The sequence below is a fragment of the Nuphar pumila genome, chromosome 15 (assembly GCF_984573655.1).
Source record: "Nuphar pumila chromosome 15, dmNupPumi1.hap1.1, whole genome shotgun sequence".
NCBI classification, from domain to species: domain Eukaryota; kingdom Viridiplantae; phylum Streptophyta; class Magnoliopsida; order Nymphaeales; family Nymphaeaceae; genus Nuphar; species Nuphar pumila.
In genome coordinates this window covers 35,731,311-35,758,384 of record NC_143263.1, presented here as the reverse complement: position 1 = coordinate 35,758,384, position 27,074 = coordinate 35,731,311, and the positions used below count along the sequence as shown (strand labels likewise).

The following is a 27,074-nucleotide window of genomic DNA, read 5'->3' as shown; positions in this document are numbered from 1 at the left end:
TATTAATGAACAAGTCAGTGATACCAGCAATCAAGTTGAATTCGTCGAACACGTTGGATCCAATTTGGACAGAGGGGATGCAGTTTAAGCGTCTCCTGTAAGAGGCCCCAAGATGGTTTCTTGGCACTAAATCTGATTCTTCGACATCCTTACTTGTCAATATTGCCAAGTGGAAATCCATCAATTTTAGTGTTTGATCCAAGTGGGCATATTAATTACATTACCACAAATAACCTTTCTTGGCAAAGAAAAATCTCATGGCAAATTTTTAATTTTGTTTTTTAGGAAATTCTTGGCATATTTAAAGTTTAAAAATATATAAAAATACAAAAATCACATTCCAATACAATAATATCACCTTAAAGCATGATATTTTCAAAGTAGTGAGATAATTTGAAAATATCACTTTTTGAGGGGAATATATCAGTTTTCAAAAATCTCATTAGATTTTCAAAAAATGGCGGATATCTGTCACCATGAAACTATTAAACCAAAGTCAGTCCAGTCGAGGGCTGTCAACGGGTCCGGTTTGTATGAGGTACCTGACCCGAATTGTTGGGTATAGGCGTGAAAAGTGCCGGCCCGAATAATATTCGGGTCAACATGAACCCGACCTGATCAATATGCAGGCTGGATTCCGACCACACTCGAATATTTTATATGTATTTTTATTAAAAATATTTTTTTAAATTATAATGTTCGAGTTTGAGATTCTACTTTCGTGACCTGACAAAATCCGAATCCCAACCTGAACCCGAAAAATTGTTATTTGGGATGGTTCGGGTATACCCTGATGAATGGGTTTCCCGACCCATAGGTAACCCTAGTCGGGTCAGGTTAAACCGATTTGATTATTCGGGTAGGATCCGGTTTACCCGATCCACTTTCACCGTGCCCTCCCTTGTCATATTTAATAGCAGTAATTGCACCCGCAACCAAACCTGAAAAGATCAGGTGCAATATGATTGCACAAATATTTGTGCATTAAGCACCTGATCACCCTCCATCTAAGGGACAAGCTTGTCAGTTGTGGCGCTCAAGGCCTATGGAGGACAATCAGGTGCTTAATGCACAAATTTTGTGCCATGTGATTGCACACGATCTGGACTCCAACCAAACCCCACAAAACCCTAAACCCCTTTCCTGCTCCTCCCATTTAAGAAAGAGAGTGAAAAAGAGAGAGAGAGAGTGTGTGTGAGAGAGAGAGAGAGAGAGAGAGAGAGAGAGAGAGAGAGAGAGAATGGTGTGGTTCCAGTGTGAAGACTGTGGGGAGAACCTCAAGAAACCAAAATTGCCCAACCATTTCAGGATTTGCTCTGCCACCAAGGTTCCATTCTCAGCTTCCTCTTCTTTTGGTTGTTGTTATTACTATATCATCGCTGCTCCTCTTAAGGGAGAGGTTTTCTCTCCCTTCTTTCACATGTTGTTTATGCTTTCTGTGGAAAAAATTGCGCGGATTTAAACTAACGATGATGGTAATGTTACAAAAAAAAAAAAAAACGAATTGGCACGGTTGATCTGAGACTTCCAAACAACCTTTGTGAGTTTTGCCTGCTTTCGTTTCCTAGTTTCTGTGTTTGATTCTCGAAAATATGGCCTTATTGGTACGTATGCCTTCTACCAATGTTTGTGAGCTCAGTTGGGCCATTCTAAGTTACCCTTGCCCTCCTCTTTCCTTAAGGGCTTCGTCACCAACCAAATGGTTTGGTGGGTTTGTGGACGGACTCTTTAGGACATCATTGCCGACCTTGGGTGCTTCTCATTGGCTGTAAATTGTGTGCACTCTTACTTATATATTTTCATGTATATGTATGCGACGTGTGCTTGAGTATGAATGCAGTGTATGCGTGAATATGCATTCATGCAATGTTAATGCGCCCGCGCGACACAATAGAACAAAACACACGTATCAAATTAGTTGCTTTCAACACCTTGTACAATGCAAATATGGAAGTGCAATCTTGTGCTTGTAGCAAATTCTACTTGAATCAGTCCAAACGATGATGATTTTTCACTGGGTTACTGGAATTATTGGATTATTGGGTGGAAACTGACCCAAATGAGGTAATTTTGTAGATTGGGGAGAAATTCTGTAGGCCTTTGCATGGATTGTAAATAGAGGTAGGCCATTGACTTTAAACAGTCTTAAGAGGTGTGATCGAATGTTGATTTTATAAAATGCTAAAATATATGCTCATTGTATGAGTAGGCATTGTCCTATGTTTTATGGAATCATTGTTGTTATCAACTTAAAACAAAAAGTTGTTCATAGCATATACACTTAGTATAATTACCTATGTAGTCAAAAGCGCTAGTCCATGCCTAGGCAGCGGACATCTAAAAGGCCTAGTAGGGGACTAGGCGGTACTAGTCGGCCTAGTTGGAACCCTAAAAAAATATTAAGAAAATGCAAAATTTATAGTAATATATATTTGTAATCTATACAAGCACACATGCACACATACATACATATATTTGAAAAAACAGAGAATATATATTTATATATCTGAAGAAAATGATTATATATACATCTAAAAAAGGAAAGTTTGTATATAAATATATATATCGAAACACACACACACACACACACACACACACACACACACACACATATATATATATATATATATATATATATATATGGTAAAAAAAAGACAAGTTTGAGCCTAGGGAGGGGCTAGTCGGACTAATCGGGACCTTTTAAGTCCAGTGTGCCTAAGTGCTCTGGACTAGGCTGCACGCCTAGGGTGACTAGGCACCTAGTCACCGATTTTGACTACATAGATAATTACAAATCAGAGTAATTTCTTGCTAGGCAAAGAGAATTAGAAAATGTTAGTGGTTCTATTATTGGGTGAACATATTTTACCCAAAAATTCTTGACTGTTTTATCATTATATGTGGCTAAATGGGCTTATGTATGCTAGATTTTGAGATACATGTCAGGTTATTCTGTAAGATTTTTTTTTCGTAAAAAGCAATTGAATATTTCATACACTATTTGACTTGGAATTTTTTTAATAATAATATAATATAAATGTTTATGGGAATTAGTTTTGTTTTTAGATATAGTTCTATCATTCTTGTGTGGGTTTTTTTTCTTGTGTTAATTACAACTTTTTCACTTTGGTTGATTTTGTTGGTTCTTTCCTGTAGCTCTCATGTATTGATTGTGGTACAACATTCAACCAGCAAGATGTTCAAGGACATACACAGTGTATTACGGAAATGGTATGTAATTGACAATATTATAATTGTCCTGCTGATTGATTATAATATGAAATATCGTTTTCTTTACATGGTCTTGATGCCTTGATGTTTTGGAACTTAGGCTTCAATCTGTTGTCATGATAAAAACTGCTTTAGGGTTAGATATGTTAAGAATACTCACTGTTTGTATATGGATATGGATCCAGATCCATAATGTAACACGTCACACACATATAAATATAAGAAAAGATGTCAGATCTATAGAGACATCTTCCTTTCTAATCCACAGGTCTTCTCTATTTTGCTTTCTTTGTTTTCTTCTTTTCTTGTCTGGTTATTGTGCAAGAACAGATCTCCAAAGGATTTTCACATGGTATCAAAGCCTGCAAAGAGGTAAACCTCATTGATCTTGGCTATTCTTTCTTTGCTTCACCTTCAAATCCTTCTCCTCTTTCTTCAACCCTAAATACCTTTTTCTTTCTCTTTGAATCAGATCTGATCCTAGTCAGATCTGACATGATTTCTTTTGCGTCAGGTTCAAATCTGATCAAGTTTGATAATCCACAACAGATCTGATCAGATCCTAGCCGAATCTGATCAGATCCTTTCTCTTTGCAAAATCTGATCCTCCTTCCTCTTTGCAAGATGTCTCTTGGGTTGATTTAAAAAAAAATCGACCAGACTTCTTTTTCAAAATTGTTTCCTTCTGTCTGGTTTTGAATTAAAAAAAACCCTAATCACATCCAATGAGTCTGACATGATCTTGATTCATTATTAGTTGACACAATTTTTTTTTCTGTTTCCAAACACGTCGTATCACTTTTGACGTGTATCCTCGTTGCTGAACTCTGATCTGACCAAAGCAAAAATCTGCACAAAAAAACGCAAATATTATTTAAGGTCAGAAAATTTTTCTCTTTATTGTTAGACTGATTTCGTGTGCTTCCTCTGTTATTCTTTCATTGATCTCTGAATCTTCTTTTATTTATCATGCCTGAGCCCATCGGCCTTTTCTTAAAAAAAAAAATTCTATCGTCTCATCAAATGGTTACTATCAATCCCCATTTTTTTATCCATTTAGTTACAGAAAAACTTGACTTCCAATTTTATCACCTGGAAGAAGTAGATTACCCCTTTCCTTTCTAGCCATGATCTGATGGGTCACCTTGATGGGACAATCCCTGTGCCTCCGGAACTGGTTTCCCAAACAATTTTAGTGCAGGATGAAAGTACAGAGAAATCCTCGAACACCATGGTCAGAAATCTAGATTTTACCGTGTGGCGGAAGAATGATCAATCAGCTGTAGCCTTTTTCACAACCACTGTCTCGAGAAGTTCTTCTACATATCCCATCTAGAGTTCTAGCAAAAGTTTTGTGGGATTCTCTACATCAATGGTATGAAGAGATTTCTACTCTTCAGATATATCAGCTGAAAGCAGAATTTGCAGAGATTAAAAGAGGGGATTCACCTGTAGCTGAATATCTGGACATGATTAAGGTTCTAGTGGATCAACTTGTTGCCATCGGATCACCATTGTCAGATGAAGATATATGCACGAAAACCATTAGAGGGCTTGGCCAAGAATATAACATGTTCATTACTGTTTACACTAGCACTACGCCTTACCCACCTTTTGATAAATTGAGAACCATGCTCTTGGAACATGAGGCCATGTTTAATATATCATCAGGATCTCAGAAAGAAGAAGTGCATCATGTGGTTTTGGTTGCAACACAAAATTTCAATCCCTACAGAGGAAGAGGGCGTGGCCGCGGGTGTAATTTTGGTGGACGTGGAGCATGTATTCTCCCCACACCGAGTTCTTCTTCCAATCAAATAACTGTAGTATGTGAGATGTGTGGGAAGAAGGGCCATACCTGTTCCAATTGTTATTGGCATTACGTTCCTACCTATCGCCCACTTACACTATCGATTCCTCCTCGTTTTCGAGCACTTGCAACTGCTGCCCCACCTTTAACAGGTGTTGGTCCACGTGCTCTAGCAAATTTTATCCAGGCTCCAACTCCTACTGGCTCATATCCTCCATCTGTTGCTGGTTCATATGACTTAGCGGCTCTTACTGTTGGCTTTGGGTAACTTAATTTCCAACAACTTCATAATCCTATTGGAAATTCGTGGGATGATATTCAGGCTCTTTTAGGATCTGCTCCTAGCACCCCCTCACATAGGGGTGGTAATCGGGTCGGGTTGGCGGGTTAGCATACCTCAACCCGAACCCGACCCGTTTATTAAAAGGGTCGGCTGTGGCAAACACGAACCCGACCTGTTTATTAAACGGGTAACCCGACACGACCCGCCAACCCGTTTAATAAACGTGTTGGGTCGGGTAAACGGGTTGGCGGGTTGGCAGGTCGGGTTGGTGGGTCGGGTTTGCGGGTTGACCTGCCCGCCTAACCCGTTTATTAAACGGGTCAGCCGGGTTTGCGGGTTGGCATACCCCTAACACAAACCCGACCCGTTTAATAAACGGGTTAGGCGGGTCGACCCGTTTATTAAGCGGGTTAGTTTAAGCCCAACCCGAACCTGCCTAAGAGGCGGGTTGGCGGGTCGTGTCAGGTTTTGCCACCCCTACCCTCACACAACTGGTTTATGGGCTCAGGGGCAACACACACTGTCACAGGTGATTTAGGTAAACTCTCTTATGCTGAACCTTATCGTGGTAATGAGAGTGTGATTACGGGAGATGAAAAATGCCACCATATTACTCACATAGGCACAACTATTGTTCCCACAAGTAAATGATCTCTTTCTTTGCCCAACACTTTGCTTGTTCCTAACATTTATAAAAATCTTATTTTCGTTTTTCAACTTTGGCGTGATACTAATTCATGTGTCTCTTTTTCTCCGTCCTCTCTTTCTGTGAAGATAATTTACACGAATCAGACACCCGCTGAGGGAAGAAGATGCAAAAATCTATATGTCCTAAATGAAGCTCCAAAGCCCCTACTCTGTCATTCGTTGTTTTCGCCGTTGTTAAGTCCAGAAATTCATCCACAAGTTGATGTTTGACATCGTAGATTAGGTAATTGCAATTTGAGTTTTCTTGATCTTCTACGTATTAAAGGATTAATTAATGTCAAAAAAAAAAAAATTCTTATTCTTGCATCAGTTGTCGTATTTGTAAGAGTCATAAACTTTCTTTTTCAAGATCTAATAAGAAAGCAAAAGCGAGAAGACTTGTGGATTAGAAAGGAAGACATCTTTATAGATCTAACGTCTTTTCTTATATTTATATGTGTGACATGTTATATTATGGATCTGGATCCAGATTCAGATCCATATTACAAACAATGAGTATTCTTTACAGAACTCATTTAGTGTCTTGGGCTAGCCGAAAGCAGAAAATGGTAGCCCGTTCGAGCACAGAGGTGTAATATCATGCTATGGCAGCAGTTACTGCAGAGGTTGCGTGGATTAAGCATATTTTTTTTGAAAGAAGATGAAGTCTACAACCGAAACTTCAAATGAATATCACAAAGGATCTTTCTCAATGAACACAACAACCAAAATGCTCAAAGGAGTGCACACAAAAAGAGGCAAAAATAATATTTCATTCACGTGGGATGAAACCCACTCTAAAAGTAAAATTATAAGGGGTTTTTACCCCATATATATAATGCTCACAAGATGGAGCCAAGAGGGAGTAGAGCCGTTGGGAGTCCGACTCTCAAGTACAGGTGCTTTTTGACTTTCGTCAAAAGCACATGTTACTAAAGGGGTCTAAAAAAGTCTAAAAAACAGAAATAAAATCTAACCTAACCTAATTCAATCTATCTAACTAGAATATAACTAACTGTATTACATTACATTTTAACACTCCCCCTCAAACTTACGGTTGAATAACCGAAAGTTTGTTCAAGAGAAAGTGAAATCAAGGAGCCACAAGAGGTTTGGTAAAGAAATCTGCCAGTTGATATTCTGAAGAAAGATATGGTAGATCAATGGTGCCATGTAGGAACTCCTCTCATACGTAGTGACAATCCATTTCCATATGCTTGGTGCGTTCATGGAATGTCCGGTTGCTGACAATATAGATAGAGTTTTTGTTGTCACAGCAGAGATTTGATGCTCCTGTACTTTCGACTCTCATATCGGAGAGTAGGCATCGAAGTCAGACTACTTCCATAGTGGTTGTAGCCATTGCCCTGTATTCAGCCTCTGTTGATGAGAGAGAGACTTTTTGTTACTTCTTGCATCGCCGTGAGACCAAAGATTCACCTAAGAAGACACAAAAACCAGTAGTTGAGTGACGGTCATTGGGATCACCTCCCCAATCTGCATCGGTATAAGCAATTAGTTTAGGTTAGAAGAAGCATACACAAATAGTCCTCGAAAAATAGAATTTTTAATATATCTAATAATACGCAAAACTGTTCCCATATGAACAGAAGTTGAAGCATGCTGAAATTGACTTGCTGTATGGACAACATGTGCAATGTCAGGTCTTGTAATTGAAAGATATGATAGTGCCCCGACGAGTTGTCTATAAGGAGGTGGATTCTTAAGCGGTTCTCCATCATCAATCTTCATTTTGACATTTATAACTTCGGGAGTGTCAACGCGTCTTTCATCTGAAATACCTGACCTGACAACAATATCTAAGGCAAACTTAGATTGAGTTAGTAAATATCCTCTAGAAGAGTATGCAACTTCTATACCAAGAAAGTATTTCAAAAAACCTAAATCACTCATTTCAAAATGTGTTTTAAGAAACTTTTTAATATTGTGAACTCTCTGTTTATCACTTCTGGTGATGATCATGTTGTCAACATAGAGAATAATAATAATATCTGCATCAGAATTCTTAACAAACAAAGCTGTGTCAGTAAGACAAGATTGAAAACCAAAATCAGGCATAACCCTATTAAACTTATCATACTAAGCTTTCAGAGCTTGTTTGAGACCTTACAAAGCCTTATTTAAGCGAAATGTTTTCCCTTTAGAGACATTAATTCTTAGTGGTGGATCCATGTATACTTTTTCAGCTAAACTTCTATTTAGAAACACATTCTTAGCATCCATTTGAAAAATATGTCATTTCTTTATAGAAGCAAAAGCTATCAAGATTCTACCAATGGTCATTCTAACTACTGGGGCAAAGGTTTCTTCATAGTCTATTCCATATTCTTGGGAATATCATTTGACAACTAATCGAGCTTTGAATCTCTCAAGAGTGCCATCACTCTTGGTGTTAACTTTGTACACCCACCGACAACCAATAGGTTTTTTGTTGGGTGGGATATCTTGAATGATCCGGGTGTTTGCTTTTTCTAAGGCTTCTAATTCAATTTTCATAGCTTTGACCCATTCAGGTTGATCCTTGGCTGTAACATAACTTGAAGATTCTTCGTAAGAATGAATTAAGGCAATGTAGGCTTGATACTTTGGTGAAAAAGACTCATATGACACAAAATTTTCAAGGACTTTTGAGATTCTAGTGGACTTTCTAGTTGAAGACACAGGGTCTTGTTCCTTTGTGTATTTTTCAAAGGCACATGGCCTTTCTAAGTTTCCTCATCTAGAATATTGAATACAATCTTGGTTGCTATTAACTGGTTCTGTGTGTTAGTGATATCATTTTGATCATCTTGATCGATATCACTTTCATTACTCCTTAGAACTAGGTCCAATAAAAAAGAGTACTCATCTATTTCTGTAGAATCTTTATTTTCAAAGGGACTTTCGTTTTCCAAAGAATATACATTTCTTGAGACATATAGTTTGCTATTTTTAAAATCGAAACACCTGTAACCTTTTTGATGATTTGCATAACCTAAAAAGGCATAGGAAATAGCACGTGGAGAGAATTTATCATTCTTATCTATGAATACAAAATATTTGCACTCGAATACCCTCAACCTAGAGTAATCTGAAATTTGCTTATAAAGTTTTTCAGTTGGAGAAATATTGTTTATCGAGGAAGAAGGCATCCTATTGATAAGATAGACATCAGTTAAAGTTGCTTCAACCCAGAAAACTTTTGGTACTTGATGTGTAATGAGAAATGTCATTACTGTTTCTATAATGTGCCTATGCTTTATTTCAGCTAAACCATTTTTTGAGAGGTATAAGGACATGATTTTTGATGTGAAATCCCATATAAGTTCAAATAATCTTTAAATTCTTTTGATTAAAATTCTCCCCTTGAATCAGTGCAAAATATTGAAATATCCTTTTTAAACTGATTTTTGACCATATTATGAAATATTTGAAAATAAGAGAAAACTTTGGATTTATGTTTAAGAAAATAAATCCAAGTGTGCCGTGTAAAGTCGTCTACAAAAATCACATAATACATAAAGCCGCCCTTTAATATAACAGGTGCGGGACCCCAAACATTGGAATGTATCAACTCAAGGGGCTCGATAGAAACAAAGGTTCTTTCTTGAAAAGGTAGTCTTTTCATTTTTCTAAGAATATATTTTTCACATGTAAAAGCTTCAAAATTACAAAAATTTTCCATGTTTGAAAAAAACTGAATCTTGGATATAGAAGGATGCCCAAATCTTTTGTGTCAAAGATCCAAATCTAACTTTTGAACATTACAACATAGTGTATTCTTGGGTATTTCCAAGAAATCCATGTAGTACAAGCCTCCTTCTCTATGACCTTCTTTAATCAGCTTCCCTGACTGGTGATCCTGTACTCGACAATCACAAGAAGAGAAGGAAACGTTATACTCATGGTCAGTTAATTGAGAAACTGATAAAAGATTTGGATTAAGTTTGAGAATATATCTAATTTTTGGAATACAAAATCTTTTTGAATTTTGAGAAGTATTTTCAAAACATCCTATTCCCTTAATCTCAAGAGATGTTCCGTCTACAGTAAAAACATTTTGATCCACTTGAGTTATGACATTGTGATATCCATTTTATGTTGGGTGTCATATGAAAAGAAGCTCCAGAGTCAAGAAGAAGCTAAAGAGATTTACTGGGATCGGCGATGCCGACGGAAGAGACAACGGCTCCAGCAGATGAAGAAGCTCCTTTTAGAAGAGGTTGAAGCGCCTTCACCAATTGAGTTAGAGACATTCCCAATGGATGTCTCACTTGGTTATTGCGGAGATTTAACTGTAGCAGCTTTCTTTTCGTAAGGTATTTTTTATTTTAGATAGTACATCTTGACGTGTCCCGGTTCACGACAATAATAGCAAATGACTTCTTTTTTCAAACTCGCTTTCATATTTTTCATCATTAGTCCTCCCAACATGTGGAGGTTTATACGGGCGAACATAATTTCTCGGTCTAGATACTGCTAAGACCGAATCATCATCACCTTTGGAAATTCTTTTCTTGAGTCTGTTCTCTTCCATGCTCAACTCTTCTATTGTATATTCGATGGAAGAGACTTTACCTCGATGGAGAAGAGCAGATTTGGTTGACTCAAATTTCGATCTCAAACCATTGATAAATTGGAAGAAATGCTCCACATTCACTTGATTTTGGCGAAGCTCTATATCATGTGGATGATGCCACTCTGGTTCAAGGAGAGCTAATTCTTCCCATAACTCGGACAAGCTATTGTAATATTTTCTAATGCTCTTGTCCCCTTGAACTATATTACAGACCTTTTCTTGAAGATTGCATATGTGAGTAATATCCTTGAGAGAGTACATCCTTTTAAGGTAATCCCACGCATCATTGGCGTGTTCAAATTTGGCTAGACTTGAACACTTCTTTATGTCAACACTTGATATGAGCCAAGACATGATTTTGACATGTCCCATTCTCCATTCTTTCCACTTTTTTTCATACGTGGAAATAACTTTAACCTTTCTACTTCCGAGAGGTAATTTTTTTTCTCCTTCTTCTTTGGTGAGAATTAGTTTAGGTTCCTCATCGGTTCTATCCACTAATCCCCATAATCCCTTTTCCCATATAAAGTGCTTCATGATTGAAGCCCATGTTACATAATTTGAATCATTGAGTTTTATGGGCTTAATGGTGACATTATCATTGTCATCCATTTTACAAGCTTGTGAACGGGAAGAAAAAGGGAGAGAAAAAGAGACAACTTAAAATAAGTAAAGAAGAGGATACTCTACCACAAAATAGTGAAAAATGAGTAGTCCTCCAAGCTTCCAAGTCTTCACATGACTACTCCTTCAAAGCGACTTCACTCTTTTGAAATAAACTTGAATGACACACTTCTCAATGCACAAAAAAACAAAACTTTTGATTGGCTCTGATACCATGAAAGAAGACGAAGTCTACAACCGAAACTTCAAATGAATATCACAAAGGATCTTTCTCAATGAACACAACAACCAAAATGCTCAAAGGAGTGCACACAAAAAGTGGCAAAAATAATATTTCATTCAAGTGGGATGAAACCCACTCTAAAAGTAAAATTACAAGGGTTTTTTACCCCATATATATAATGCTCACAAGATGGAGCCAAGAGGGAGTCGTTGGACTGCCAACGACTCTCAGGTACATGTGCTTTTTGACTTTGGTCAAAAAGCACATGTTACTAAAGGGGTCTAAAAAAGTCTAAAAAACAGAAATAAAACCTAACCTAACCTAATTGCAATCTAACTATCTAACTAGAATATAACTAACTGTATTACATCACATTTTAACACTTTTTAGTCTCCACCAACACATCTCTAGTTCACTACTATATTGTGATAATCGAAGTGCAGTGGCCATTTCTACCAATCTAATTCAACATGGTAAGGTTAAACATGTAGAAATCGATCAAACACTTTGTCAGAGAAAAGGTGAAAGCAAAAGAAATTCAGTTGGTATTCATTCGAGGAGAAGATCAGGTTGCCAACCTTTTTAGCAAAGCTTTTACTGTGTAGCGACACTGTTACTTGAAATCCAAACTATCCATGATTCATCACCATATTCAGTTTGAGGGGGCATGTTAAGAATACTCACTGTTTCCGGATCCATAATGTAACATGTCAAACACATATAAATATAAGAAAAGATGTCAGATCTATAGAGACGTCTTCCTTTCTAATCCATGTCTTCTCTCTTTTGCCTTCTTTGTTTTCTTCTTTTCTTGTCTGTTTATTGTGCAAGAACAGATATCCGGAGGATTTTCACAAAGATATACTTCTATACTTTTCATCTCGGGTGGGTGCTTCATGAAGATTTAGTGGCTTGATTGAGCTCTGCTTTGTTTGCAGGAGAAATATGGTCCAAAAACTCAAGGCAAAACACCTAATAATACACAAACAAAGGTGAAAGTTGAACAGAAGCAAGATCAGAGTTTTGATATTAATGCTGGATTGTCCTCTCGTCCGCCTTGGTTTTGCAGGTAAACAAAGATTCAACAAACCCCATATTTCTTAACCAATTCTTTTCCAGACTAGTGGTGTTTAGTTGATTTAGAGTAGCAAAATTCTTCTTATCTGAAACATCCTTGTGTGAAGAACATTGCCTGCAGTCTTAAATTCCTTAGCCATTGACCAAATTTCACTGCTTCCACCAATGAAGTGGGTGTGAAATAGAAATGAAAGTGAGAAATTGATAGAGTCCATATGCTACTACTACTACTATTATTATTGTTGTTGTTATTATTGTTCCTTTAATGATATGTATGCTATGTCATAGGGATTCGGCTAGCAAGGTGCCACACCCGCGTCAACACGACGCGGGTGCGGGTGTGGCACCGGGTGCGGTCAACCCGACCTTGGGTGCGTTGACCGCACCCAGGGTCATTTCGGTCCATTTTTTGGATTTTTTTTAAAAAAAAAATTGCCCTATGAAATGGGCTGCGGAATTAAAAAAAGAAATAATAATCGCTCTTGAAAGCATTAACGATAAAATCGTGATATGCTGAAAATATCGCTTTCTACTTGTTATGTAGCAGAAAATTGCTGTGTCCAATATGGAATTAAACTTTTTAGAAATCTGAGTTAATTAATATGCATTAAGTAATGTGCATCATTTTAGGCTAATTAATTGTTGGTTTAGATGGTTTTCCATAAAACAAACTTTGGAAAGTAGTAACTCATTAAGAAAAGAAAAAAACGTTCAAAATTCGAAGCCTTGGGAAGTGGAACTCAATTACTTTGATTGAGTGTTTTCGAGTAAAGCCTTTAATATGGTATATAGCTTGGTTTTTTCTTTTCCAATTTAGCCTTTTATGTTTTAAGTATTAGTTTAATTATTGCTGGTGGTGATTTTGACTAAAAGAACGTGAGATTAAAAAAAATATTCAAAATTCACCAGGAAAACACGTGCAATAATTTCTCATTTTAAACTTTTGTCACTATGATGTACACCTAAATTTATTTCTCGATTAATTTCAATTTTTTGTTATGATCAAAGTTTAAATTCCAACCTCGTTTATCCAAAGCCTAGCCATATGATTATGGACGAGCCATTGTCTACTTATGATGATTATACCAGGTATAGATCCGGGTTCAATTGATTTACATGAACCAGACCCGAATTATACCCGGTCAAATAATATGTCAGCCAAATTTTGACCAATGAATCAATTGCACTATTGACTATTCAATTCATGTCAGCCAAATTTTGACCAATGAGAGGCTTGAGGTGTTTCTTTTCTTCCCAATCGGGTCAGGTGTTCGATCGACCTGAATCCATTTAATTAGTTTTGGTAGAAAGTTTCAGATCCGATTCTCGTAAGCAGGTACATCTGAGCTGCATGGGACTTGTCACTTTTTTTCCAAACGAGTTCTTGAGAATTGTGGTGAAAAATAAAGGCCGTGATGGGTTTAGGTAGGAAGTTGGAATCGCTATATTCGTGAAAGTAGAAAATTCATGTTTGCCATTTTCTCCTTTTTTTTTAAAGTCTGACTCGTGGCTCCTAATAAACGGCGAAACCACTTGTATTAAAGGACCAGAAGAGGCAACCAAGTGCCCACAAAGCAATAAGATGCCCCCACCTCTTCACTTGGGCAGCTTTTGATATGGACATTTGCAAGGACTCCTCACCGCGCCGGGGGGAACCCCCGGACCCCCTTCTCTCTCTCTCTCTATATATATATATTTATTTTATTTTATTTTATTTTTTGCCGCACCCCCGCACCCGGGTTTTTTGGAAGTGCCGCATCCTCGCACCCGCACCAGCACCCGCACCAGCACCCGCACCCCCACCAGCACCAGCACCCGCACCCGCACCCGCACCCGCACCCGCACCCATGTGACATAGTATGCATACCATCTTTGGATTTATTTTTAGTTGATTTTCTGTGAATTCTGTACTGTTCTAGAGTAAAACATATATAGCTCATGATGTTTAAAAGAGTACACTTGCAGATTGTTTTAGTTAGCCACCATGAGTGGTATTGGGTTTATTTTTAGCTTTGAAATGGTCATAAATTCTTGTGTAAGTGTAAAAAAAAAAATTCAGGCTTAAGGTTTTCTCTGAGAATTTACATTCAGCAGAAGGTGAAAAAGAAAATTTCTTTAGGTTGTCTTGGAGAAACTTGCAGTCATGTTTCTATTACGAGCTATATTGTTGGTCAGTTAAGTTCGTGGGATTGTGCAAGTTACGGCGACACAAGTCAATAACAATTTGGTTTCGGATATAAGTTTCAAATGTTGGAAAGAGGTATATTGAGGTTCTAAATGGTTATCAAACATCAAAGACAAGGGGCACATCAAAATTTGAAGATTATTCAATTTCTAGTAAATGAGCAATGATAAATGCATCTACTGGTTCAGATCAAGCAAAAAACTGTTCACTGACTAAAATCATTTGTGATTTGAATTAAAAAAAGAAAACTGGTCTAAAAATTATGTTTTACCTAATGAGCAAGTTTATCCTCAAAGTCAATACCATGTTTAGTTTTCAAAGGTGGCCTAGGAGACTTAGGCGCAGCCCCACTGCCTGGGTGACCAGGTCTGGACGGTGGGGCCCTATATTGCCGCCTAGGCTGTCACCGCCTAGTCTTTTTTTTGAACACATCATTTATTTTCCTCTTCGAGGAGGATAATAATAATAATAATAATAATAATAATAATAATAATAATAATAATAATAATAATAATAATAATAATAATAATAATAATAAGAAGAAGAAGAAGAAGAAGAAGAAGAAGAAGAAGAAGAAGAAGAAGAAGAAGAAGAAGAAGAAAGAGAAGACATGTTATTTGTCTATTGCTTGTTAAATTGTATCTCGTTTTATTGTACACACACACACACACACACACACACATATATATATATATACATATATTATTTTTCCATCATGTAAACCCCCAAGGGTATTTCTGTCTTTTCCTCTTTTTATGCATCAGTGTATATGTTTGTAACTTTCTTTTTTCTATTTCCTTTTTCTTTTTCTTTCTTTCTTTCTTTCTTTTCTTTGTTGACTAAGTCAACTTGGAGGGGGTCCAAACTAGACGTTGGACCCCTCCAACGGTTAGATTTCTAACTGTTGGAGGGGCTCCAACGTCTAGTGAGAGCCCCTCCAAGGTTCTCTCTTCTTATAAATAGGGGCGAACCCCCTTCTTAAGTGTTATTCAATGCTTGGAGCATTGTTCTCCATTGTTTAATAAAATTCTTTATATTTTTGCATTTTTGTTCTCTTTTTGTACCTTGAGTACATCTTGTTCTAAGTGTTCTTGTGCCTTTGTGCACATTTCCCTTTGTGGTGGTTGTGCTTTCTATGCACATTATCTCTTTTGGGATATTTTCACATGGTATCAGAGCAAGGTTAAAGCTTGAAGATCGTGTTATTCCTCGTATTTGCAAGTGACTCGAAAGCTTGTATTATGTCTATTGTTGAGAAGAATAAGAAAAAGAAATATTATTTATCTATTGCTTGTATTATGTCTATTGTTGAGAAGAAGAAGACATTATTAGTCTATTGTTTGTGTTATGTCTATTGTTGTTAATTTTTTTGTGTACATGATTTTATTTTTTGTGTATTGTTCATTCACATTGTTAGTTGTATGGTTTGTTTATTCAATTGTTAATTTATTCTTAATTTGTTTGAACAGGTTAAGGTTATGTAATATATTTGTTTTACAATGTTCAACAACATATTATTTGTTTATTGCTTATTATTGATTGATTTTATGTTGTATACATGTTTCTTATTATGTTTTTTATGTTTATTTTTTATTTTCTTTATTTTGGGTATGGCCTGGGCCTTTGCCTAACGCCTATGACAACTAAGATACCATTTACCATTCCAACTAATTTTCCATTGCTAAGATGACTTTACAAACACAGGCGAATTTTGAACTTTCAAGCCTATCTAGAGTGGAGAAAAGCTTGTTAAAGGAAAAACCAGTAAGATAAGAAAGAAAAAAAATAAAAGAAAATGAAAATGGAAGCTCTAAACAGGAAAAAATTAAAGATGAAATGAATAAAAAGAAAAAATTGATAAGGATGATCCCAAGAAATTAAATAAAAGAGGGAAGTTGGAAGATGGAAAAACCAAAGCTGGAAGTGGAAGGAAAGACAAGATTACTGGTTCTCTACTCTCTTTCTGATTTGCAAAGTTTATAAATGCTTTTATTTCCATTAGAAAGCACAAGAAGAAAACCACTAGTTTTTCCTCCTCTCTTTGGACTAGTGGCTGATATGCAAATATTTGAACATCATGGTGGAGTGATTTATTCTGTTTCAAAGTCATGTTTTTGTGATTTTTTTTCCTTCAAACCCTTCAAAAAAAATTTATTTGGACTGGCGTTGATGATAAAGATAGAAAAATTTACAAAGCCATGGTCATTATGACTGCTGTGAAGAAAGCCATGGTTCTTGTGTTTACAAGTTTTATAGAATTGCTGTCTATAAAAAAAAGTTTTATAGACTTGCTTGTCTTAAAGCTCTTATCAACTGTTTGCTACTGACATATTGCATATATCCCAGCCTTTGTAACACTCAAGTGACAAGTAAGCAAACTTTATTACTCCATGCTGAGGGAAAGAAGCACAAAGCAAAAGCACGAGCCTTCCATGCTTCGAAGCAACCTTCTAGTGAAAATCAGTCAACACCGATTGGGAATAATTGTCTTAATGGACATCCAGGAATAGCTAATGACACCGGTAATGCTAATGGCATGGAGAAAGCTGAATATCATCCAAAGACTGCTGATATATTGGCTCCAGAAGCCAAAATGGATAATCCAACTGAACAACTTAAGAGAAAATTGAACCAGTTGGAAAATGGTGTTGCCAAAACTAAAGATAGCCAAGATTCAGATTTGATAACTGATGAAGCAACACTAAAGAGAAGAGAACTTGTGGAGAGCCCAAAGAAAAGGAAGCTTGCTGATGCTAACATGCAAAATAATGAGCACAATGATAAGATGAGCCATCCCGAAAATGGTTCAAACCTACATGTTAAGTGGAAAAAGTTGATTCGCACAATCTTGAAGCAGGTATACATCATTGACACTAATATTGCCAACATTTTGTTGTGATATTAAAACAATTTTTTTCTGCAGCCGGCAATAAAAACGTGAAAGTATCGCCATATTCTAAAAATATCTCTATAACATAAATATCTTTTTTGAAAGGCAATAACATAGGTATCTTGTTAATATTGTGATATCGTGATATTTTCTAGCATCTTATTTTTTATATTGAGCATATATTTTTTGTGATTTTTTTATTTATATTTTTAAAAATCTTTCTAACTGTTTCTTTATATTTTCCGTAAGAAAAATGCTGCTAAAACAGTTATTTCTTCTCCTTTTTTTATTATTCTTTACATTTTTTCAATTTTTAAATGCCGATATTTTCTAGAGAAAAACCCTGGCCGACAAATTTGTGGAGACCGATAGGCATACATCTGTTACTCATATTATCTTATTTCGGACTGTTACTGTCCTCCACAAGATGGCTACAAGTTGATAATCAATCATTCTCGGTTGTCAAAATTGGCTGGTAAAAAACATTGTTTAAAACTAAATTAGAAGGGGGAACTTTTCTTGTTAAGATGAGAACAGAGTGACTTCCTGAGAACCACTTATTAGTACATTTTGCGTCTCTGATGGCAGAGTAAATAAACTTATGAAAAGTGTTCCTGAAAAGTACTTGATTTGACTGGTTCTCAGCTTAGTATATTTTGCATATCTGAGCAGAGTGAATGAACTCATGCAACGTGATTTCTGGGGGATCTAACATCTTGCTTAGTCATTTCTGGTGAGATGAAAGTGGATTTTCATTCGTTGCAAATGGTCATGGCTATTGAATTTGAACGTAAAACATATCTTTTATATAAGATGGTGTAGGACATGCCTTGTCACACGACATTGAGGTTTAGCATTGAGTTATTCAACTGCCAAGCCATGTTCTTTTAACTTTTATTAGATACTCTTCAACCATCATTAACATCTTCATTATCATCCAGCTTGCTGGCCAGGTGTCAGATTAAGAGCAGTTAAGTCATGTATATAACCAATTGTTGGTTATATACAATCTTTGCCGCACATCTTGTTTTGCAATCATGCATTTCACTTGAAGTATGTGAGAGTGGGGGCAGTCCCAGTGATGGAATACAACTGGTTATTTGGTTATATAGATGATCCTAACTGCTCTCTGCCTGATGCTGGGGTGAGGGACAATTTGAACTATGTGACCCCGGTATGCTTTGGTACTCTAAATGATGTGGGTTCACCAGAAGTAGAGAAATTGCTAGATATGGTTTTTAGCATACTATGAGAACTATCACAGATTTCTCATAAACGGTTTGCTTTTTATGTCTACAAACATGCTTTTCACCCATTGTTCATCTGATGCATTAATAATTTTAATCGATATTTTAATCAGTCTTTTGGTGTCTAATTTCCAGAGTCCTAATGGAGCCCTTAAACTTAAGAAGCTGCAAAAACTTGTTTTAAAATCTCTAGAAGATTCTGGCTGTGCTGAGGATAAGGAGCATCTCAAGGATTTAATGATGCAGAAGGTGTTACAAGGAAAACTCTTCCACTGTCATTCCTCTTCCTAATGTTGATGAGGATACTTATGAGTTAGGTATTCTTTTGCAGATTAGTTGCAGTTCTCTCTTTGAGCTTGACGACAAGTTGGTTCGCTTGGTGCCGAAATGCATTTGAATTGGATTCTTGCCATTTTCTTATGGAATTATACACTCATACTGGCTTGTGGTTAATGCACATCAACAAGAACGACTAGGCTGGGAATAGTTTTTCGGAGCAGATCTATGCTTTCTTAGCACTTGTGGGCTGGCAGCTGCTGCAAGGGAGTGCATCTTAACTTGCCAGAAAAAACAGAAAAAGGTAAAAGAACGCAGAACAATTTTGTTATTTGAGGAACTCCCTCTTTAGAGGGGAAAAATAAACACCCTGATTGAGATTGTTGTTTCTCAGGTATTAAACTAATTTTATTCAATGTTTTTTTATTTCTTTTAATGGTGTTCAAAGGGGCTTTGAAGAATACACTTGTTTTCATTGAGTATTATGGGAAGTGGATCACTTCTTATTCTAATTGAATATATTATTCGCTTCACGAAAGGAAGCTAACTATCTATATTTTAGTTATCTTAATCAATTACTAATGCAAACATAGAAATGGGAAGTTTTTATGTTTCTAATCTTTATGACGAGTGCCTAAAGCTTGTTTGTTCCTTCTGCCATTTCTCTGTGTAAAGGACACTGGGTACCAGTGTTGTTAAAAGCGTGCCTTGAGGCGAGGCCTCTGCCCCTCAAGGCGCCAGGCTAAGGCGTGAAGAAGAAGTAGTTTTTATAGTTTTTTTTAATTCTCAATTATATAATTAGTTTTCTAGTTTCTTAGTTATATAATCAGTTTTTTAGTTACTTTTTTATAGTTTTTTAATTCTCAATTATATAATTAGTTTCTCAGTTATATAATCAGTTTTTTTGTTACTTTTGTGTAGCTTTTTTTAATCCGTGTGTAGTTTTTTTCACAGCTATATAATTTGTTTCTAAGTTATATAGTTACTTTCTCAATTATATAATCAGTTTCTTAGTTATATAATCAGTTTTTCAATTACTTATACATGTTAATTTCATATTTTTTAGTATTTATTTGAGATTTTTTATTTCTTATTGGTTGCTTCATCAATAAAGCATTTTTTATTTATTTATATTTTTAGATATTGTTTTCTTAGTTTCTCAGTTATATAATCAGTTTTTTAGTTACTTTTTTATAGTTTTTTTAATTCTCAATTATATAATTAGTTTCTCAGTTATATAATCAGTTTTTTTTGCTACTTTTTTATAGATTTTTTTTAATCCTGTTTTTCTAATCCCTATTATGCTGCCTAGTTTTTTTCACAACTATATAATTTGTTTCTATCGTTGTATAATTACTTTCTCAATTATATAATCAGTTTCTTTGTTCATCTCATATTTTTTAGTATTTATTTGCGATTTTCTATTTTTTATTGGTTGTTGCTTCATCAATAAAATATTTATTTATTTATATTTGTAGATATTTTTTTTAGTCTTTTTTAAGTTTTCAAAAAAACATTTTGAGGCTTACGTTCGCCTCAGTTTTTGGTGGAGGACCTCGCTATGCCTCAAGGCTTTTTACAACATTGGTGGGTACTGTGTCAATGGCGTTTATCATACCTGGCTAAAAGACTTGAGATGAAGGATGCTATCTCAAGTCCCATTGCTTCCGGGATGTATCCCTGGCTTTCTCTGGTCAGCCAAGTATGGGATCAGTGGATTACCTGAGGTTTACTGTGTAAGGGGTCATTTCCTTGCCTGAGAATTTATGCATTTGGAAAAGTGGCAGCTGCCAAGTCCACTCTTTAGTGCAAATATAAAGGGGGAGACTGTTTCCGAAAAGAGAGAGAGAGAGAGAGAGAGAGAGAGAGAGAGAGAGAGAGAGAGAGAGAGAGAGAGAGAGTATATCTATTCTCTGAAATTCAGCTTTGAGGGCTGGTGGTTACTATGGATGATCTAAGCGAACATAATTCGCAAAACCATATATATATATATATATATATATATATATATATATATATATATATATATATATATATATATATATATATATATATATATATATAGAGAGAGAGAGAGAGAGAGAGAGAGAGAGAGAGAGAGAGAGAGAGAGAGAGAGAGAGAGAGAGAGAGTATCTATTCTCTGAAATTCAGCCTTGAGGGCTGGTGGTTACTATAGATGATCTAATCGAACATAGTTCGCAAAACCATGGTTGTTGTGGATAGCCTAATATAGTTTAGCCTGACATATTGTAATTTGCTTACCTTCAATAAAAAAGAAGAAAAGCATATTGTAATTTGCAATAACCAGAAACAAATATTTAAACCTAACCTTTACTCTTGCCTGTTGGAACATGTATTACGTCCCAAACCAAAAGTCCAAGCATTCAAAGCTCTCCAGGACATATGCCTTCCGTGGGGTGTCAAGGGGTTGGATATAACCCAATCCTGACCCGCACTAGACCTGATAAGATCTAGGTTGTTAATAACTAACAGTTTGAGCAGGAATTCGGGTTGGATCCATAAGGCCCGATTTGTATAAGTTCCAGGGTATGATTTGTGAAACTTCATATCAAACCTTGTTTTGGCTCAAGTTCAGATTAATATCTGCAAATTTTCAATGTAAAAAACATAAAAATATTATTCTATTGGGTATAGACTTGGTCTGGATTATGTAATCCTTATAAGACCAAGGTATGGTTTTTCTAATGGTAGGTCTGCCTGACCTGGGTCCGGTTCCAGGTCTCGACTAGTGCCAGCCCTCAAAGTGAGCTCCAGGTTGGGATCCACCCAGATCCGGTGAAGGTCTGACCGGTTCACACCCCTCTAGAATCATAATTTTGCATAATTTCCTTTACTCATTACAACAAAACTAGGTCTCTCTCTCTCTAACTGCCCACATTCGAGGACAAAATGATGTGATAAAAGAGATTGAGGAAAGAATGTGGTGGCGTAGTGCTTTAGTCTTCGAAAGAAATTTTTCATTTAATAACAATACCTATTGGAATCTTAATTTGATTTTGAGGTTTTGTAAATTTGATAATACAAGTCAAGTCATTTTTGATGCAGCCTCACCGCATGCCAAGCTTTGCAGCTTCACTTTTTGCTGATCATCCATCTCAACATTTCTCGAGATGGACACCAACCAATCTCGAGGAACATCGGATGGCTATCAGACAGGACATGCATGCCCACGAGTGCAGACGCCACGTATAATGTGAAGTCCGTATAAGTAAGATCTATATAGTTTTATTTTTTCCCTTTTTAATGGAGTGCATATAGTAAATAAGGGGAATTTGATGCGTTACAACATCTTGAAAGAACTTAAAAAACAATAGTACACCATGCACACAAATTTCATAATAATAATAAAAAAAGCTTCACACTATAAGTCAAATAGATTCAATGCATTTTTCTAATAAAAAACAATGACAAACGCATTTGTGAAATTTTATATCAGACCCAGACTCGACCCAAGTTTCCATTAAGACCCTCAAATTTTCAATGTAAAAATGATAAAAAATATAGTTTTGTCGGGTATGGACCGGATCCGGGTTTAGTTCATGTAGTTTTTATCATGTTTGAGTACGGTTTTTCTTATAGTGGACATGATTAGATGGGGTTGGACCCGATACCATACCCAAAAATATAATCCAAATCTAGTTCCATCTGGATCCGAACCAAACCCGACCCCTTGACACCCCTAAACTAGGAGTGCCCACATTTCAACTTTCTAATAGAGAACACTGTACTACCTACTACCTTTTGTGGTAGTAACATAGATACACAAGCAGGTTGCTCTCTCTCTCTCACACACACACACACACACACACACAAATAAAAGTAGTAAACGTTTGTGGCCTTTCACAAATATTAATGGCAAGTTTTAAAGGTCCAGGCACCAAAAAGATCCCATACTTTGACCATAGGATAGGTTCCATCTTATGCATATGGACAGCTATGATCAGTCCACATCTATGTGAAAATGTGAACCAATCCTAGTTAGACAGTTATGATTGAATGTAGGATGGAACCCATCCTCTCTTAAATCTAAATTTGGTCTTTATAAATGACACTCTCTACTTGAATTTTCTTTATAAAGTGTTGGAATTAGGATCGAGGTGCACATAGTGAAGGATAGAGGAGAAGAAAATAAGGAATAGATTAACGACCTGCTTCAGGAGAGATCCTCGATGTGATTATCGAGAGCTCTGAGTGTATCTTAGAGAGGCAGAGGCTGGAGTATTTATCCTCCCCTGGGTAGCTGTTACCCAGTCATAACCATCTCATTAGATTCCCAAGCATGTCCAATGTAAAGTGGGCCCACCACTATCTTGTTGGTGCATATCTCTAGGGCCCACTACGTATGTAGGTCATTGGATTCCATGTGAGACTCATTGGCCACACTGGATCCATATCAGGATCCAACATCTTCTACTTGACCATATGGGGCAAATACCCATATTATATCAAAACCAATGCATTATGTATTGCACTCATGACATTATGATGTTTTACATACACTAGTTGAATTTCTCTTTTATGATATATTCCTATCATGAGGCTATTCACAAAATAGGTTGTGTTTACATTATGTCATAAATTTTATCATAACCTTTAATTTGTGTATCAGTTTATTTCAAGTATTCACCATTTACTACATACTAAGTCATATAGTTCATAGATAAAAAATAAATACATCATAATGTGAGTCCTACATAGTCATGGGGTTCTTGTGGCTCTTCCATGATTATACCATAGGCATGCACACTAGCTAGTAGAGTACTATAGAATTTATTAATTCATAAATTCATGATTTGTCAAACATAGTAAATACTCTCACTTTTCAAATTTTTACCATAGCTTATACTTTCACTTTTCATGTGCATTATCATATATTGATTACCACCTGATCATTTTATATCAGTATATCCAAATTTAAATAGTCATAAATGTGACTCACCGACACCATTTAGCATTTTATGCATAAAAATAAAATATCCCTTCATTCATTTATACAAGCATATTATAGAGAGCATTATTTATAATGATTATTTATCATTATATACAAATAAATATCCTCACATGCACGTGTAAAACTATAATTCAGCTCTCACTATTCCAATGCATTGCATTTAAGCAGTATTTGTATTAAGCCATGACATCACGAAGTTTTACATATACTAGTTGGACTTTTCCTTCATAATATATCACCATCATGAGGATATTCACAAACTAAGTTGATTTTCATCATGAAGTAAAGCATAAATCTCCATATCCAAATCCAATTTGGATATGCACCAAAAATCATATCCAATGAGAATTATCCCATTACCATTTGAATATGCCAAACATTAAAGCCAATCTCAAGGCTTTAATCAAACCACAAGCTTGTAAAAATATAAGTCCAGATCCATTATCGGATCCACTCAACAAAATATATTTGTATGAGTCCATATTCAAAACCGACTTGAAATGTTATCTATCAAGTCTAACTCAATTTATATTAAAATGGATCTCCATACAAGCTTAAATAAAACTATGGATATCACATGAATTTCCCATAATCCAAATCCATATCCAAAATCATATATTTCAAATGCAAATTGATTCATATTGCACATCCAACATTCTACTTATCTAGATCTAATTGTGTCAAACTTGGACTCATATAAAATATATGTCACTATTAGGCCCAAATATCTGGCTTGATTCTATACAGATTCAGCATAAAACTTGGATCAAATATAGATCCATACAATATATATATATATATATATTTGTCTCTGAATCAATTCTAGATCTATATCCAATATACGGGCATAACACTCATCTGAATCGAATCATAAATCTTGAATCAAATCTAGATTCATATTCTATATGGCAATTATGCTTATTTGGATCAATCGCAAACTTGGATCAAATCTAGATCCATACAAGTTCAACAAAAACCTAATAACATTGTCTAGATCCAAAACTAATTCAACTGAATCTATACTCAATCAATTTGATCTATCCAGATTTGTATATGTTCAACCAAATCTAATATGCTTTACTGGATCAAACTAAATCTATTTCACCTTACTAGATCCAAACATATGATTTAATAGCGATCAGATCCAATCTTGACCCAAACATTATATTTAATAGATCTTATAATTAAACTTGATCCATATAAAAAATTAGATCAATATAAACCATACTAGATTCAGATATTAATATGAACAAAATATTAATGCATATATAAAAATATATGCAGACAATATTTCTGGATCCAAAAATATCAGGGTAGAGATATAAAGCAAATCATAATTGGGTCCAATTTTTTTTACCAGATCCAACCAAGTTTATAAGAAGCTACTTGAATAGCTTGACCCAATCCATATCCACACTTGTCTAGATAACTCTCTCAGAGGTATTCCACTAACCAAAAGTACTTTTCTGTAAAATCAGAAAAGTTAAAAACTATTCTGAGTAAAATAAATAATTTAGAACATAATATCTATAAATTTTGAGTTAAACAAAAAACTTTAGGTGGTTTTTTGTAATTTTAAAAAAGGTTATTCTGTGAGAAAAAAGAAACACAAAAGCCTATCTCGGATAATATCCAGAGAACAAGCTTGTTTTTGGAATTACTCAGAAAGCAAAATCTCTGTTTTGAAAATTAAAAGGACACATGTAATAAGAGAAGAATATTAAGGACACATGCATAATAAGCAAAAAAAGAAACGACCCTCTTTTTTTTTTTATAAAAGAGGGGAAACCCGAAGGGTTCTCGACCCTTCGAAAACTCTAACTCCCCCTTTTCTTCTTCATTTTCTTTTTCTTTATGTTGTTTCCTCAATGACCCCACCGCGGTTTCTGGCACAACCACACCACCCGATAAAAGGGGGGTCACCGCCATCTCCAGTTGCTCCACCAGCCTCTGCCAGCGATGATCGATGCCACCCCTGACGTCAGCACAAGGAGTTCTCCTCTACCTTCCCTGCAACTCCAAATGGTCTTCTTCTTCTGCTACTGTAGGAAGGATGCCCACTCAGCCATATGGACCACCTGCTCCACAGAGATGATGCTTGCTCAACCATCTGTGCTCTATAGAGATGATGCACACTCAACCATCTGCACCACCTACTTCACCAAGATGACACAGTTCTCAACTTCAAGAAGGTGCGTCTGCTATCACAAGATGCGGTCAAAGACGGAGGTACCATCAGTCTGTGGAGACAATGACGAAGAAAAAAGAGCCATCAACGGGCTCGATTTTGTCATCAGACGAGAAGCACCACCGAAGATCAGCGAATTATTGCAACCATATGAGATTCGAGATCCATCGAAGCACCACTTCAGCATCATCGTAGGCCATCGGGAAGCGGTGCTCTGGCGTGAGATGACAAAGGCTCAGAGATGCCGAGCAAATCGATGACAGGCAACATCGTAGTACCTACCTCCAGTAGCCTTACTGCATCTCATGAGAGCACTACCCGCTCCTCTTAGAAAAAAAACATCTATTTGGTGGGGTCTGTCGAGCAAGGACCTCCTTATTTTTTCTTAGGCGCCTGTCTTGGCCGGAGAGATCTCGACGCACACCCCTGTTGCAGGCAATAGAAGTCGTCGGAGTCTAGCGATCACTTAACAGAGGGAGTTTCTTCCTCTTTTTTTTTCATAAAAGAGAGACTTAGGGTTTCTCCCCTTTTACGAAGGAAAAAAAACAAAGGAACTGGAGAGGGGGCAAGGTGGTTGTTGCCCTCGCCCCCACCTTCACTGTGAGATACGACAATCGTCGTCGTGGGTTCTGATGTGGGTGCCGGTGCAGCTGCCATTTGTTTCCAGCAACTGTTCGATGGAGAAAAGGTTTTCCACTCTTTTCGTGGGGTCGTTGCGCCAGAGGCAGCGATGACTACTGCCCCACCTTCTGGCCTGTTTGGTGGTCCACAACGGATGCCTCCTTAGTTGAGCACGATCGC

General features: G+C 36.3%; 1 protein-coding gene across 1 annotated transcript; it reads left to right on the top strand.

Annotated features, from left to right (window-relative positions):
• The first annotated feature begins 941 nt into the window (after positions 1 to 941).
• Positions 942 to 19,573, top strand: LOC149815122 (uncharacterized). The gene is made up of 6 exons (XM_089989248.1): positions 942 to 1,327; positions 3,157 to 3,231; positions 12,376 to 12,506; positions 17,046 to 17,556; positions 18,972 to 19,085; positions 19,168 to 19,573. The coding sequence occupies exons 1-6, from the start codon at positions 1,241 to 1,243 to the stop codon at positions 19,231 to 19,233; spliced, it is 984 nt and encodes a 327-aa protein (XP_089845374.1). The 5' UTR covers positions 942 to 1,240; the 3' UTR covers positions 19,234 to 19,573.
• The last annotated feature ends 7,501 nt before the right edge of the window (positions 19,574 to 27,074 follow it).